Source organism: Panthera uncia, chromosome D2, assembly GCF_023721935.1.
Source record: "Panthera uncia isolate 11264 chromosome D2, Puncia_PCG_1.0, whole genome shotgun sequence".
Lineage (NCBI taxonomy): Eukaryota > Metazoa > Chordata > Mammalia > Carnivora > Felidae > Panthera > Panthera uncia.
The window spans coordinates 50,895,408-50,913,483 of NC_064818.1; the positions used below are offsets into that span (position 1 = coordinate 50,895,408).

At 37.1% G+C, this 18,076-nt stretch overlaps 1 protein-coding gene across 3 annotated transcripts in view; it reads right to left on the reverse strand.

The window, feature by feature from the left end:
• The window catches only part of IDE (insulin degrading enzyme), a 114,983-nt gene that overhangs the window by 55,807 nt on the left and 41,100 nt on the right, over positions 1-18,076 (reverse strand). For all 3 annotated transcript variants that reach the window (XM_049646384.1, XM_049646383.1, XM_049646385.1), the window contains exons 3-4: positions 17,429-17,636; positions 13,503-13,672 (exon numbers count right to left, since the gene is read on the reverse strand). In XM_049646384.1, the coding sequence (XP_049502341.1) occupies positions 13,503-13,672; positions 17,429-17,636 (378 nt within the window). The remainder of the gene's footprint in view (positions 1-13,502; positions 13,673-17,428; positions 17,637-18,076) is intronic.

The following is an 18,076-nucleotide window of genomic DNA, read 5'->3' on the forward strand; positions in this document are numbered from 1 at the left end:
ACACACACACACACACACACACACACACACACACACACCTCAAAAACAAATGGGGCAAAGACTCCATCTTGCTATTAAGTTTATTAACCCTTTTATAACAAATCCTTTAAAAGAGTTAACTAAAAACAGGAAGGCTAGCTGGTAGAATTTCTCAAGAAATAGACAACGAAATGAAAGGAAAAGCAGGGCATAATGTACAGAACTTCAGAATCAGTCCTTGAATCACCAGGTGAACTCTGTCGGTGTTGGGGCCATGACCCTTAGGTAGGGAGGAACAGGCACTGGCTTTGGTGTTCACAGAGCTCTCATCTAATCCAGCTTCAGCCATCTTCTGGTTGCATGACCTTAAACAAGTCACTTTACTTCTCTTAGGTTCAGTATCAATTCTTACATTGGTAGGTTTACACCAAATTAGAAAAAAAACCCAAAAAACGCATGTAGACAAGCTTAAGAGTAATATTTCACATTCAATAAATAGCAAAAATATGAAAGCCTGATGATGTCAAGTGCTGTTTACGGATGTGGAGAAATGAGAACTCAGCCACTACAAGATAAAGTGTATTTTAAATCAACCACTATAAGCAACAACTTGACAATATTTATTGAATGTGAAGATGTACATATCCTACTACACAGTAATTCCACTGCTGGACACGTGTACCCTAAAGAACTGTGTGCAAGGACATATGTACAAGAATGCTTATAGGAGCACTATTCCATTAACAGGAAGATAGATAAAAGAGTGATATATTCAGTGAATTTTTCAAATAGCAGCAATAAAAATTTAAAAACTTAACCAGAGGCACATTCACCAATATGGAGAACTCTTACAAATATAATGGTGAATAAAAAAATACAAGTGGCAGAGATTACTCACAATAAAATGCCATTTTTGTAAAACTAAAAACTATACAACACATTGCTTAGAGATAAATACATGACTAGAGATATTAAAAAAACAAACAAACAAACATGGTAATAGTAGTCACCAAACAAACTTAAGACAGTAGTTACCTCCCAGAAGCAGGGGGGAAACGGCAAATGAAGAAGGGCACATCAGATGCCCAAACTGTATTTGTAACACTCTGCGTCTTTAAGTAATATGTAGGAATGATCTGGTAAATGGTTTTGAACCTACCTCTTTTATGACAGTTAATGAATCTGTAAAAAGTTTAAAGTACTTAATACTTCATGTATAACAAAATAAACACACAATTAACAACAGCTACTGCTGTTATGATGTGAATTGTAGGAGAGACTCCTGGCTTCTGAGAATATCACAGAAATGGTGGCACTGAAGTAGAGAAGAAAGCTCAGTAAATGGTCTAGATAACTTTCTTCTACCTAAGGATCCATGGTGGAGAACACTGTGAATATGGCTGGGAAAACAAATACCAGTTCAGTCTCTAGACACATACTGTCCTAATTTAGTGCTAACTCAGCTAGGTCATTTGTATCAACTGAAATGCTGCTACCAAAATCCTGAATCTTACCTTTCTGGCTCTGTTACCATTACAGTGAGCTCCAGCAGTGGACTGAGGATATCAGGGTTGCTGACTGGAACCCTTCTACTCTGGGCCTGCTGGAGAGAGCACTGGCTTGGCAGCTGGAAGATTCAGGGTTTCTTGTCCTGACTCCATCACATATCAATTAAACGACCTTGGAAAAGTCTCCCAACATCTCCAAGGGGTCATTTATTTGGTCGGCAAAATAGGGCCAACATGGATACAGGCCCAGTTGTTAAGAGCTAGGGCTCAACACCCCCCCCACACACACACACACCGCCGCCTCCATTTCCTAGCTTTGAGATACAGGCAAGTTTCTCAACCTTGCTAGGCCCCAGTTTCCTTATTTGTAACATAGAATAATAAAAGCACCAACCTCAGAGGATTGCTAGGAGGATTATTTGAATAATAAAGGCTCAGCATAGCGCCTGTCAGACAATAATTATTTAATATTAACTTGGGTTGTTATGAAGCTTATGAAAAGTGATAATGGATATGAAAAAGGTTGTATAAATTATAAAGCTCAGTAAATGCTAGCCTACATTTTCATTGCAACAACTACTTTAAATACTATTAAAAAGAAAAAAGCTTACAAACTCAGTACTAATGTATACAAATACCAAATTTCAAGAAAAAGAATTTATTTTCCTGGAAAATTCTGAAGCCAAGCATATATATCTTATCATGTACGAAAGACTGAGTTTGAAGTTTTAGAAATCTGTTTTAGAAACTAGAGCCGTCTTGGAGCGCCTGGGTGGCTCAGTCAGTTGAGCGTCTGACTTCGGCTCAGGTCATGATCTCACAGCTCATCAGTTCTAGCCCCGCGTCAGACTCTGTGCTGACAGCTCGGAGCCTGGATCCTGCTTCAGATCTGTGTCTCCCTTTCTCTCTGCCCCTAACCCACTCATATTCTGTCTCTGTCTCTCTCAAAGTAAATAAACATTAAAAAAATTTTTTAAGTAGAAACTAGAGCCATCTCCAACTGTATGTGTGATAAGGCTCTCACGGAAAGTCAACTTGCTAGTTAAAACGATGAAAATCTTAAGTGTTTTCTGAAATCCCAAGATTCTAAAAGTCATGTTAATATATCTATAGCTAATTACTTGGAAGTACAGTTGACCCTTGAACAACATGGGTTTGAATTCATGGATCCACTCACCTGTGGATTTTTTCCAATAAATACATTACTTGTATAAATAAATACAATTCAGTAAAGACTATAAATGTATTTTCTCTTATGATTTTAACATTTTCTTTTCTCTAGCTTACTTTATTGTAAGAATACAGTATACAATACATATAACATACAAAATATGGGTTGTTTACATTATTGGTAAGGCTTCTGGTCAACATAAGCTATTAGTAGTAAAGTTTTGTGGGGATTCAAGTTATACATGGGGGGGCGCCTGGCTGGCTCAGTCATGGGAATGTGTAATTCTTGATCTCAGGGTCATGAGTTTAAGTCCTATGTTGGGTGTACAGATTACTTAAAAATAAATAAACTTAGAGAAAAAAAGTTACACATGGATTTTCAGCTATGGGAAGAGTCAGCACTCTTAACTCCCACACTATTCAAGGGTCAATTGTATTATACATTTTTTTTAAAAAAAAAAAAAAGCTCTTTCTTGGGGCTCCTGGTTGGCTTAGTCAGTTAAGTGTCTGACTCTTGATTTCTGCTCAAGTCATGATCTCAAGTTCGTGAGATGGAGCCCCACGCTATCAGCACAAGCCTGCTTGGGATTCTCTGTCTCTGTCTCTCTCTCTCTCTCTCAATAAGTAAAAATAAATAAATAAAAATTAGGGACACCTGGGTGACTCCATCGGTTGCGTGTCCGACTTTGGCTCAGGTCATGATCTCGCAGTTTGTGGATTCAAGCTCCACATTGGGCTCTGCACTTAGAGCTCAGAGTCTGGAGCCTGCTTCGGATTCTGTTTCCCTCTCTCTATGCCCTATCCCCCAACTCACACACTGTCTTTCTCTCTCCCAAAAATAAACAAACACAAAAAAATTAAAAATAAACAAAAATTAAAAAGCTCTTTGTTCCTGCTACGGCATTCTTCTAAAAATTCTGGAAGGGACTAAAGCCTTTTGAGACATACAAATTTTCCCATAAAATTCTAAAGGGCAATTCTCCTGCACCTGGGTTAGGACATGCAAGGATAAGATGTAAGTTATGAGATGGGACTAGAAATGAAAACCTCAGGGGCGCCTGGGTGGCGCAGTCGGTTAAGCGTCCGACTTCAGCCAGGTCACGATCTCGCGGTCCGTGAGTTCGAGCCCCGCGTCAGGCTCTGGGCTGATGGCTCGGAGCCTGGAGCCTGTTTCCGATTCTGTGTCTCCCTCTCTCTCTCTGCCCCTCCCCCGTTCATGCTCTGTCTCTCTCTGTCCCAAAAATAAATTAAAAAAAAAAAAAAAAAGAAAAAAAGAAAACCTCATAAATGCCTTAATAAAGCACCTGTATACTTGGTTAATCCAGTTCTAGGTTTCTGTAAATTTCTAATTTTCCATAGACACATACGCTAGCAAGGAAAAAAAAAGACAATAACAATGAAAAACAGTATCCGTGGAAAAACTTAGGGAATATTAAATGAGTAAGTGGGCTGAAACAATTCAAATATTTGTATAACCAAACAAATGAGTCATCATTCAAGGATGCTAGGGAACCAATTCATTATTTTGAAAACTGTAAATGAAGGGAACGAATCAAGCACTTGTCTTGCTTTTCCTATAACAGCTGTACCACTGGGTGGTCAAATAGTAGGAGAAATAAGAGAATTAGAATTAGGGAAGTGACACACTGAGGATGAATGGTTGCAACACTAGACATTATATGACCCTGACAGAAGACCACATCACCACCTAGGAAGTCTTGTCCAAAAACCCCATGAATCTGATCAAGCCTCTATACTCACCTGCCAATTTGTGGAAATACAGAGGTCAGAGATAGGAATATGCTAAAATATATTGTTGGGGATGCAAGCAGGAAAATCTAGGCTATGAAAAGCTCTATGCAGCAACCAACCTCATCCTTCAATAAATTAATTTCAGGGTGGGGAGGGGAGGGAGATAAGGATGAACCTATACCTACAGAGTAAAAGATATTTAAGGACCTATCACTCACTAACATTTGAACATTATGTGGACCCTAATCCAAATAAACTTTTAAAATTACAGGTTTTTATGAGACAACTAGAAATATGAAAACTAGATTGGCTATTAGTGATAATATTGTTTTTAAAAGAGTCCTCATCTTTGAGAGGTATATACTGAAATCTTTGTGAGTGAAGGGATATGCTATCTAGGATCTCTTCAAAACAATACAAGGGGGTGAATGGGAATGTGGATCAGTCTGGACGGGCCAGAAGCAGGGCAATGCATACACGAGATTCATTACAGTATTTGCTTATTTTTGTATGTTTTAAATTCTTCATTTAAGAAGGAGGGAGAGGGGCACCTGGGTGGCTCAGTCGGTTAAGCATCCAACTTTGGCTTAGGTCATGACCTCATGGTTTGTGAGTTCAAGCCACAAGTCAGGCTCTGTGCTGACAGCTCAGAGCCTGGAGCCTGCTTCAGATTTTGGGTCTCCCTCTTGCTCTCCGCCCTGCCCCCACTCATGCTCTATCTCTAAAAAATAAACATTAAAAAAATTTTTTAAAAAAATAAAAGGAGGGAGACAAAGAGAAGGAGGTAAGGGAGGAAAAGTAAATGATTAACTTTTATCAGGATCTGACTTTGTATCATTACCATCATCTCAAGATCAGGAGTCCTTCAGTTATCTTGTTTGCATTTCCTATTTTTCATTTCCAGTCCATTTTCCTGCTCTGTTCCTTCCTTTTCCTATGCAAAGTGTTCTTTGTTACAACTATTCTAACTTGTTTTCTCCAAAAGACACTGGGCTCACTCCTTGGTCCTTTCTTTTTGTCATAGTTCTGGGGGCCAACCTAACATTATGGTAAAGAACACCGGCTTTGAGTTCAGACTGACGTGATATCAAATCCCCGAACCCACAAAGAAAGTTCCACCACCACCCCACCTCCCTCTCCCTGCATGCCCCTCAAGGCCATTCTCTCTCAATACTCATTTCGACATCTGTCACAGGGCATGATGAAATTTCAGTACTGTGGTAAACATTAAGTGAAATCATATTAGGTAGAATACCTACTCAGTGTGTGGCATTTAATACTCATACAATAAATATTAGTTGCTTTTCCTCTTAAACGGCTCTTCCTTTCTTCTGCTTAAGAAAATCCTACCTACCCTTCAGGAGAATTCAGTTTGCATATCCTCTGAGGTCCTGGAGAATTCAATTCCAGGCAACCCTAAGCAGGCAGAATAGAATAGTGATTAAAAGTAACAGATCTGGGTTTAGAGCATGCCCCAGCACTTAAAGCTGAGTGATCACAAGCAATTTATCTTCTCTCAAGTCTTAGTTTACTCATCTGTAAAATGGAAATAATAAGGGTATATACCTACTGGGAATACTGTAAGAATTAAATTAAACAATCCAGGTAAATTACTTAGCACAGCAGTCAATAAAAATTAGTGAGGAGGAGGACAAAGAAGAGATAATGATCCCAGAAAACTAAACCCAAGGTTATACTCCAGTGAAATCCTGGGTGTGTCTTAACTTTCCAACACAACTATAAGCACTTTGAATGTAAAGATACTGGTTACATTTCTTTGCATATTCTAATGTACTTTACATGTAGGGGGTTAAAAGAAGAATTACTTGTCAACTAAGAGAGAAAGACTCATCTGGGCCAACTTGTAAGACCCTGCTTAAATTCTTATCCTATAGTACAAACTACAAAACATAGTAAATAACTAAGTAACAAACCCCCCTTCTTCCACACGCCCTTCCACTTCACCTTTCATTCCACTTATAAAGGAGTGCCTGTTGTTTCCCCTACCTACTTGACTTCCTTCTTTTATTTTCTTTCCAGCTGCTCCCATCATGTCTGTGGTGTTAGGTTAGAGAAACAGATCACTAAAAAATGACCAGAACTAAGATTTTCTCTTTTCTTTTTCCTTTTCCAAAGTATTTTTTAAAATCCAACTTATTAAACATTATTATAGACCCCAGACTTTTCTCCAACCACTTCACACGGACAACCTCACTTAATTCTCATGTCAACCTGATATGGGAGGAAACTGAGGCCTACAGAAGTTAAGCAACGTGCCCAGTGTCCCTGAGCTAGCCAGTGGTAGAGCAAATATTTAAATAGAGTGCTGCCCAACTTCGGAGGCCAAACTTTAAATCACCTAGAATATGCTAGTTAGAGGTGGGATTCCTGGCTGAAGTTTGAGGGTAGGAGAGCCATAAAGGGATTCAATGAAGACATGTGTGGAGACAGATTTAACACACAATATCTAGGAAAACAACTTTCAAACAGAGTAACTAACTTGAAACAGAAAAATACTTGCCAGATGTCAGTTTGAGAATGTGAGAACTCTCAGCATGGGAACGAAGATACAAGAAAAAGAATAGTAATTTAAGGGCTTGTCCCACTTGGTTAGACAAAGGTTTGCAAAACCAAACGCTTACCAGAACAAGACAGGTAACCTGCAGCTATCTTTTGACACAGATGTGCTTATGTAGTAAACATACAAACAGTCCCCACACACAAAAGGAGGCCTTCTTCTGCTCATCCTGAAAAGTGTCACCCTCTCAGCCTTTCGTTTTTCCATTTGTGATAAATGGGTAAAAGAAATATTTCACATTTATCCTTAAATTTTAAAACTGTGGAATATTTATAAATGTTTAAACATACAGACTTACACCATGTACACCTATGTACTCACCACCCAGTTTTACCACTCTTCACATTTTGCCACATTTTGTTACAAATCTTTCTCCTCCTAGAGATACAGTCTCTCCTGCCTGTCTGTCTCCCCACTCGCAGACATACTAAAGGGAAGTTGGTGTTTAAGCATTCTCATGCACATTTTATACTAGATCATATACATATACAGACATTACGAGATGCAGTATTGGTTTGCCTGTCTTCAAATTTTATAGAAAGCTATCACCCAAAACACATTCTGCAACTTGCATTTTGCTCAAAATATTTTGCTCTTTACCTGGTTTCATACATGAGTTCTAGCTCACTCATTTTAGCTTTTATAGAATACTCTACTGTATGCATAGACCAAAATGTATTAATTTATTCAACTGTTGCTGGACATTTAAGTCATTTCCTACTTTTCACTAATTCAAAAAATGCTTCATGAGAATTCTTGTGTATGTTCCCTGTGCGCAATAACTAAAGTTGTTTCTCTCTAGAGTACTTGTGAAGAAATGAATTCCTTGGGTCAAAGGGACTAGGCATCACTTTATTAGACATTGCCAAATTGTTTTACAAGGTGGATGAACCAATTTATTTTCCCATCAACAGCATCTGAGTTTCTGTTTTCCCGCATCCTCACCATAATCCTCAGTTCCGCCTGACTTTGTTGTTGCCAACCTGATAGGTGTGAAATGGTATCTCAGTGTTTTTATTTTTTAATTATTTATTTTAATTTCCCCCTGATTTTAATGATTTGAGCATCTTTTTTATGTTTACCCAAATACCCTCTTCTGTAAACTCCATATTCATATCCTTTGCCTATTTTTTCTAACGAGCTGTTTTATCTTTTACTTATTTACTTATACAACTTTTTATGTTACATGCTTTGCAAATACCTTCAATGAGTGTATGGATTATCTTTTGCTTTTATGTCTATTGAACAGAAATTTTAAATTTTGATGAAATCAAATTTATCTTTAAACCTATGATTTATCTTTATCTCTAAAAGATACGGTTTGTGATATTAGTATCAGATGTACAATCCAGTGACTCAACAATTCTATACTCTACTCAGTGTTCGTGTAAGTGTACTCTTAATCCCCTTCACCTATTTCACCCATCCCTCTACCCACCTCTCTTTTGGTGACCATCAGTGTCAGTTTGTCCTCTATAGTTAAGAGTCTGTTTTTTAGTTTATCTCTTTTTTTCTTTTAAGAATGCTTTCCTTAAGATGAAAAAAATCTGTATTTTCTTCTACAAGTTGTAAAGTTTCCTTCCCATAATTAGGTCTAATTGACCTGGAATTTATTTTTATGCATGGTATGACATAAGCACCTAATTTTACTTATTTCTACACAGATAACTAGTTTCTCCTCTCTTCATCTATTTGTAATGTACCTCTGTCTTAGGTCAAATTTCTATGTGTGCTATGTTTCTAGGGTCCATAATCTCTTATCTTCCTGTATTCTTGCAATAGTTCCGCTACTGTAACAACTAGAACAGTAAGTCTTGGTATCTGGGAGAATTAGTCCCTTCTTTGTTGTTCTTAGTATCTTAGTTATTCTTGGCCCTTTACTCTTTCTTATTAATTTTATAATCAGATTATCAGGCTCTTCAAACAAACAAAACAAAACTAGGGCTTTCAATTGGCACTGCATTGAATTTGGATAAATTTGGGGTGAACTTACATTTGTGTGATACTGAGGTTACCCATTCATGAACATGGTTTATCTCCCCATTTACTCAGGTATTCTTTTATATCCACTATATATTTCTCACACCTCTTATTAGATTCATTTCTAAACACCTTAAAGCTACTTTTATACTGTAAATGAAATTATTTTTCCTGTAATGTTTTTCTAAATTAATTACTATGGATACAAAAATACAATTTTGGTGTTTCTTGTCTTTAGGCAACCTGGGTGAATTATCTCAGTGTTCAGGAATAAGTTTTCCTTCCTTTTCTACCTTTCTTTTTTTTCTTTTGCTTCCTTTCTACCTCTTACATAGCACATTGCCTTCTCTTGTTTTACTGCAATGATACAGCTGAATAAAAAAGTTATTACAGGGTATTCCTGTTTTGTTTTCACCTTTCAATGGAAATCCTTTTGAAACCTCATCAATAATTTTCATGTTTGATGCAGGCTTTTATCAGCTCCAGAGTTTTTTGTTGTTTTTGTTCATGAACGAGTGCTGAGCTTTATCAAATGTCTTTTCTGAGCCTACTAAAATGACTGCCTAACACTATGGACTATTTACACTGTGGGTTGGAACCCATTTGATTGTAATGAAATAAATTTAATGTATTAACAGACCAGATTTTTTTTTTTTTTTTTTTTAAAGAAACAGAATATAACAAGGTATACCAAGATATTAGGCAGATACTGTTTGGTAAAAATTTTTGTTTTATCTGCTTACACAAACACACGTATATGTGCTCTGAGTTGCTAAGTAAAACGTGCTTCTTACAGTGGGTTGTATACAAAAGAGTTTGAAAGCAACTGATCTATACTATTTTGAAGCATGAAAAACCCACTAGAAAGGACAAACATCTTATCGCAAGGTTTTCTTAAAAATAAATAATGCTTGGCTTTTGTTCATTTAAAAATAGCCAGCTTGGGCGCCTGGGTGGCTCAGTCAGTTAAGAAATCCGACTTTGGCTCAGGTCATGATCTCACAGTTTGTGGGTTCGAGGCCTGCCTTGGGCTCTGTGCTGACAGCTCAGAGCCTGGAGCCTGCTTCAGATTCTGTGTCTCCCTTTCTCTCTGCCCCTCCCCAGCTCACATTCTGTCTCTCTCTCAAAAAAAATAAATAAATAAAAACATTAAAAAAAATAAAAATAGGGGCACCTGGGTGGCTTAGTTGGTTAAGCATCCGACTTTGGCTCAGGTCATGATCTTGCGGTTTCTGAGTTCGAGCCCCAATTCAGGCTCTGTGCTGACAGCTCAGAGCCTGGAGCCTGCTTCAGATTCTGTGTCTTCCTCTCTCTCTGCCCCTTCCCTGCTCGTGCTCTCTCTCTCAAAAATAAATAAACATCAAAAAATAATAAAATAATAAATAAAATAAATAAAAATACCCAGCTTTTCCTGATACTTTTATTTTAAAAATGTTTTAAATATATTTTTGATATTTTAAATATTATTATTATTAACATAAGTCATACTCTCTTGATGGAGAAAATGACCTACATTCACAGAAACATCTTAAGTCACTCAAAAGTAACAGAAGTAAATTAAGTATGAATTTTTGACAAGGATTCTTCTTCAAGGATCATTTCTGTAAAATGTTATATGTATAATTTCCAGCGTGAGGGTATACAGCTTCCATCATATTTTCAAACATATCTGTGACCTTAAAAACAGACAGAACCTCTCCTCCAAAAAGTTTAAAGTTAGTTTATACTTCTAAAATCAGAAGGTAACCTGGCATTTGCACATTTTCTATACTTTTCTATGGAGTCTGGCTCAGTCATCTTTTAGCTGTTTATATTACCTCATACTTTGCTGACTAACTGGTTGGCCTTGTCAGTGGTTTATAAAAGCAAGCCTGCCCTCAGAATCCATCCATACATATATGACCATTCAATGTTTCTCTTTGCCCATCCCTCCCAAAACCTTCCTCTAGAACACTTTAAGGCTGTTCCTTGTTTGTGACCAGAAGTAATATTACCCACCTTATTCACTGTATTTATTTTTGGAAGATCTGTGGCTGCTTCCTGATTATGCTGATTACAATTTGTCACCAGTGAGGCTGTTTCAAAGAAAGCAACTCCCAAAGAGGAGCTCCAACACGTTCTACACAATAGCAGCATTGTTGGTGTAAGTAATCTAACCTACCAGAGGGACTACTTAAAGGACAACTACCATTTGGATGTAATGATTTTGAAATTTGTTTTTTTTAAACTCACATCCCCTTCTTAGGGTGCCTGGGTGGCTCAGTGGGTGTTAAGAGTCTGACTCATGGTTTCCACCCAGGTCATGATCTCACGGTTTGTGGGTTCACGCCCTGCGTAGGGCTCCACGCTAACAGTGTGGGGCCTGCTTGGGATTCTCTCTCTTTTCACCCCCCCCCCAAAGTAAATAAATAAACTTTAAAAAATAAATCTCACCTCCCCTTTTTGACATGCCATGCATGCTGATGTTCTCCACAAAGGCTACCTTTCAAACAACTCAGCATTACATAGACATTTTAGGGACCACAGGATTCATCTTAACAATGACATCGATATTGAGTGCCAAGTACTAGAAGTCTAAAGAATATCATTGTTTCCAATCACAATGTATTAAAACTCCTAATTTGGGGCATCTGGCTGGCCCAGTCGGAAGAGCATGTGACCCTTTATATTGGGGTCATGAGTCTGAGCCCCACATAGGGTGCAGAGACTAGTAAAAAAAAAAAAAAAAGAAAGAAAGAAAAAAGATAAATAAACTGAAAAAAAGAAACAAAAACAAAAACAAAAAACTCCTTTTAATTCTGCAATGCTATGCTAATTTCCTGGCTGCTGTTGGATATATTGGAATGGTATCCAAACTGAAAGAAAGCTGTCTTTATAGTCTTAAAAAACGTTCTCCAAATTAAGTTATATAATATGCATAAATTTGTAAGTACACTAAGCAATCTATTATTTTTATGCCATTTTATAATCCCCAAAGCAGTATTTTAATCATAGCAACCTGTTAACAACGATTACATCTGGTGAGTGGGATCGGCAGGAGATGAGGAAAAGAGAGAGTTTTTGTGTTTGCTTCTTGAATACTTTTGCACTATTTAAATATTTAAATTAAACATGTACTTCTTTCCTAATGTTTATTTATTTATTTTGAGAGAGAGAGTGTGTGTATGTGTGTGGGGGGGAGGGACAGAGAGAGAAGGAGAGAGGATCCCAAGCAGGCTCCACACTGTCAGCACAGAGCCTGCCACTGGACTCGAACCCATGAACGGTGAGATCATGACCTGAGCCAAAAACCTGGAGTTGGACACTTAACCAACTGAGCCACCCAGACACCCCTAAATATGTATTTTTTAATGAAAATCTGAATAACGAAAAAGGGTACAATTATGAAGTCAAGAATCTCCACATTTATTTTATTCTACTCCCTGTCATCCCACCCCTAGTCTCCTTCCAGGAGACTATAGCACTCTATGTAGAACTCTTCTACAACTTTCCAGCTCCCACACAGCCAGCCCCATGAAGGACAGTAGGCATGTGTAGGGAGTACAAGCGGAGGTCATGGGAGCCAGAGGATTAAAGGAGCCTAGAAATGAGCACTTAAAAAGCACTTCTCTTTGGAAGATAGATTTCAGAATACAAGGATCTATTCTCTTCTCTCTTTGAAATGCTAGTTAACATCTATTCACACCTTTAACAGCTCTATTCCTTAAACATTTAGACCTCTGTTTAAATGAGGGCCGGGGCACCTGGGTGGTTCAATCCCTTAAGCGACCAACTTCAGCTTAGGTCATGGTCTCACAGCTTGTGAGTTCAAGCCCCGCATCAGGTTCTGTGCTGACAGCTCAGAGCCTGGAGCTGCTTCGTATTCTGTCTCCCTTTCTCTCTGCCCCTCCCCCACTTGCACTCTGTCTCTTGTCTCTCTCTCAAAAGTAAATAAACATTAAAAAATATTTTTTTTTTTAAATGAGGGCCAGAGTAACCCCTCAGGAGGGCTAAATAATTGCTTAGGTCACTACTACTACAATTTTAAGAATATCATCCCAAGTTTTATGTATGAAGTCCACTGTCAAGAGCCTATTTGCATCTTTTTGAACTACTAGCCAAAATGCTAGTCACCTACTAAAGGGATTATAACCACTTCATTCTTACGGTTTCTGAACTCTGAATTCCATCCTATACCTTGTTATCCAACAAACTTGCTTCATATTTGATCACTCTTCTTAATAACCCATCACTTTTTCCATGAAACTCACATACCTAAGCTTCAGCCTCATCTCAGATCACAAGTCACAAATATAAATGCTGACACAGAGACCAAGCAGACGACCTAAGTGTAGTGGTATGGTAAGAAATAACAGGGAGTAGCAATGATGTAACAACCTTTCCTCAGGACTGGGAGTTTATAAAGAACAGCACAGATAGGAATGGGAGTTCCAAAATCCTCTAACCTGAACTATAAAATACAATACTGTAAAAAGAGGCCAGGGGTTTAAATGAGGTCAGAGAGAACTAATGCATGAAAGCCGCTGTTGACAAACCTGTCCCAAATTTGCTGAAGGGGTGTTTGGGATTCCCCGTAGCTTTTTCCAACTGAAAGAGTCTCCAGGCATCATTCATCACATTCTTCTCATGTTCTGAATCAACTGCATTCACCTCTCTGTCTTTGCAACTCTCATCAAACAAGGGGCACAGGAAAAACTGTGCAAACCTAAGGGTAGGAAACACAATTAACAATTTGAAAGCTATTATTTTAAAAGAGTAGCCTTTAAAAATATATTTGAAACTCAACAGATAGGAAGTATGAATTCTACAGAACCAAAAACACTACCATTGCAACCAAGAAAAAGAAATGCAAAATAAGTTTTAAAAAGTAACAAAAGAAAAATATTGGACATGTATAAATTCAGAGAAGTCGATCTACCCCAGAGATATTAGTGAAAATATACTCAGATCTACCAGACTGCCCCCGACCCCAACACACACTTCAGAGGCTGGACTTGGGCTTCTAAGTGGCTACAGATCAGAGGTTCCCATCACCTCCTCTGGTTCAATAAATTTGCTACAACAGCTCACCTGACTCACAGAAACATTTTACTCACTAGATCACCAGTTTATTACAAAAGGAAATAATTCAGGAAGGGCCAAATAGAAAGGATGCACAGGGATGTACATGGGAAGAGGCATGGAAGCTACTCTCCCCAAACCTCCATGCTTTCACCAACCTGGAAGTTGTACAAACCCTGTCCTTTTGGGTTTTTATGAACACTTCATTACATAAGCATGATTGATTAAATCATAAGCTACTGGTAACTGAACTCAATCTCCAGCCCCACTTGGAAGGTCTGGGATTTGGAGAGAAAGTTCCAACCTTTCTATAGCAGGGCTGGTTGCCCTGGAAACAAACTGTCAGGTTACCTAGGGGATTCCCCAAAGTCACCTTATTAACATGCCAAAAGACACCTTTAATACTCTCATCACTTAGGAAATTCCATGGGTTTTAGGAGCTATGGGCCAGGAACAGGAAGAAAAACCAAATATAGATTTCTTACTATAAATCAAAATATCACAACAGCAAAAAGTCAAGGCAGACTTATGAAGACAGTAGCAATCTATTTAAGATTTGCAATTTGGCAAGTCATGAAAATCCCTGTTATATATTGCTAATTCTCCAAAAAAGGAAAAGGCAGGTGACAGTTCTTGGGCAAAAAAATCTTAAACTTACAGTCTGAGGTGCAACTGCACTTAAGACTCAGACATTTTAGGACAAGCTAAGTGACCTACTTTTTAAAGGCTCTATTTGAATGTTTTTTCTTCCTCTAGAGAAAAACAAACAAACTTTATTAGTGGGGAAAAAATGATGGAATAAAAAAACCTATGACACAGTAGTTTGACTAAGACACAATTATGAGCTTTTATAAAATACTAAAAGAATTTTAAAATTTTAATAAGCAGTGATTCAACAAATAACATGTCATGTAACTCTGGCGTAAGTAACCAAACGCTTTTCTTGAGGTTATTCTTTAGTAGTAGTAGTACTAAAGTTTAACTAAAATGACTTTAGTTATAAGTTAACTCTCCTATATCAGGTTACAATTTAAAGTATGATTTCATGTAATAAATCTTAAACTTTAGATTCCATTTTATAAAAATTAAGATCCAGAATTCAGATGAAGCCACAAGCAGAGTCTGAATGGGGCCTTAAGAGACTCCTGAGTCTATGGACATCTCAGCAACTGTATTTCACAGTTCAGCTGTCAAAGAGACTGTTATCACTACCTGATATTTATTTTATGCACACAGTAAATACGATACTGTGCTAAGCACTTCACACAAACCAATCCAAAGGGAAACTCCACCTCTCTATACGCGGGAACAGCTATTTATGGATAGGTAACCTCTTTTACCTATCTCAATACATTTAAGCTGGTAAAAGCGCCTAATAGCTACATACCACAGCTGGATAGGTCCACGTAAAGGGTCACGATAATGACACAGTAGAATCAATATTTTAAAAACATGCTCTTATGTAAGAGGTTTTTTTTTCCCCCTCTGAGTCAAGTAACAGACATCCTCCATCATACAGAGATTATATGAACATCTGCTGTAGCATTTGTAAAGCAGGAAATTAAATTCAGTGTATGATCCCAGGGAACTCATTAATGGTAGTCTTCTGGGAATACATATAAAAGATGATTACACTTCAAAGCTGCTGCCTAAAGACTGAAACATAATCTAGAATAAGTAAGAAACAGACCACTATGACCTAGCCATGTATCCTGAACCCATGCCCCTGCCTTGTTAATGTTCTTTGCACTAAGGAATAAATTCAAACTATTAGGTTTTCAAAAAATATGTAATGACTATTATCAATATAAGCAAATAAAGCTATCACTAAAATGGCTAAGTCAACGTTAATTATAGACCCATAAAAAAGCTGCAGAATTACACCTTCTTGGCAATATAGAAAACTGTAAAAAGTTACCAAGGAAAAATTACTTTGGATAATTAATCAAAACACTAATATGACAAAAAATTAGAAATTGTTAGCTGTGTAGAAAACTAAGAAATTAAATTGACCTAATGGAGCTTGCTCCAGGAAATACTTTCACAAAATGTCCCCAGGGTTGAAAACAGCAGGTCAAAACATTTTGTGTCACCACAATGAGACATCACCTCACACCAGTCAGAATGGCTATTATCAAAAAGGCAAGAAATAACAAGTGTTGACCAAGGATGTGGAGAGAAGGGAGCCCTTGTGTCGGTGGGAATGTAAACTAGTGTAGCCACTGTGGAAAACAGTATGGAGGTTTCTCAAAAAGTTAACAATAGAATGACCATGTGATTCAGCAATTCCACTTCTGGGTATTTACCCCCAAAAAAACAAGTAACAAAAAACACTAATTTGAAAAGATTTATGCATCCTTATGTTCACTGTGGCATTATTTATAATAGCCAAGATATGGAAACAACCTAAATGTCCATGGATGGATAAATGGATAAAGAAGATATAGTGTATATATATGCAATGGAATACTACTCAGTCATTTAAAAAAAAAAATGAAATCTTACCATTTACAACAAGATGGATGGACCTAGGGGCTATTATACTAAGTGAAATAAGTCAGAGAAAGACAAATACCATATGATCTCACATATATGTGGAATGTAAGAAACAAAAGTCACAGACACAGAGAACAGACTGATGGTTGTCAGAAGAAAGGAGGTTTGGGGGTTCGGTGAAAGGAGTCAAAAGATACACACTTCCAGTTATAAAATATTAAGTCACAGGAATATAATGTACACCATGGTAACTACAGCGAATAATATTGTATTGCATACTCAAAAGTTACAACAGAGTAAATGTTAAGTTTTCATAGTAAGAGAAAAAAATTTTTGTAACTTTGTATGATGACATATGGTAACTAGATTTACACAGTAGGGATCATTTTGCAATGTACACAAATACTGAATCATCATGGTGTACATCTGAAACTGATATAATGTCAATTATACTTCAATTAAAAAAAATTCTATATCCACTAAGCATAGACTAGAGTAACTAAAGGAGAACAGAATGTTTAAGTTCTACATTCTGGAATAGGAGCATATTTGAAAAGAAATCCATGACACTGTAACAGTTTATTCTTCATCACGTGCTTCAGATATAATACCAATTAGAATGGGAAGGGCTGGGGAGAATTTTATAAGTCCATAAAATACTGTGTAGGGCTGAAGACTGGTTTAAAGTCATGCCATTATTTTTCCTCTACCACAAAATAAATAGACAGTATCACTCATTTTCTTTTTTTTTTTTTTTTTATAAAACGCATGGAAAAATACTGGTTAAAATATTTTTTGTTAAGCTACAAAGCTGTGAAGACATCTTTGTAAAAATAATAATTATTACTACTATTAGTGTAATAAAGTGCACAAAGTTGAATAATCTATAAGATATCAGCATTACCTGTCTAGGGCACCTTCTAGGTGTTCATGGGAAACATCAAAATAGTAATTGGTATGTTCTCCACTAGTAAAGGCATTTGAACTTCCTGCATGCTCACTAAGAAACTGGCTGTATTCGTTTTCTTTAGGGTATTTCTTTGTTCCCAAAAATAGCATATGTTCACAAAAATGACTTAAGCCAGCAATATTTGGAGGATCTGACAATGAACCTGAAAGACAAGAGAAAAACACATACAACAAAAGTTTTTTTTGTTTTTGTTTTTTGTTTTGCAGATGATCTGCAAGTTCTGTTAACATGACAACTCCAACCACACAATGAGAGAAAGTTAAGCACAGGCTGCTCTAAAATGGTACTGTTTAGGTTACAGCCTCAGCTCGTGATATTAATTAGTTAGCAACTTTGGGCACATTACTTAGCCTCTCTGGACATTACCTTTCTCACACATCACAATGGAGGGAAGGTAAGACTTGAATTCATTGTTTTATGAGAGCAAGAGCTCCTAGTTCTTACATTTTATTGCAGGAGATAATACAATGTAGTGGTAAGAACATAGATTTAGGGTTACCAGCTCTGCTGACTGTGAAATTCTGAGCGCAATACTTTATCTTGACTCACTTTATATATATATATATATATATATATATATAT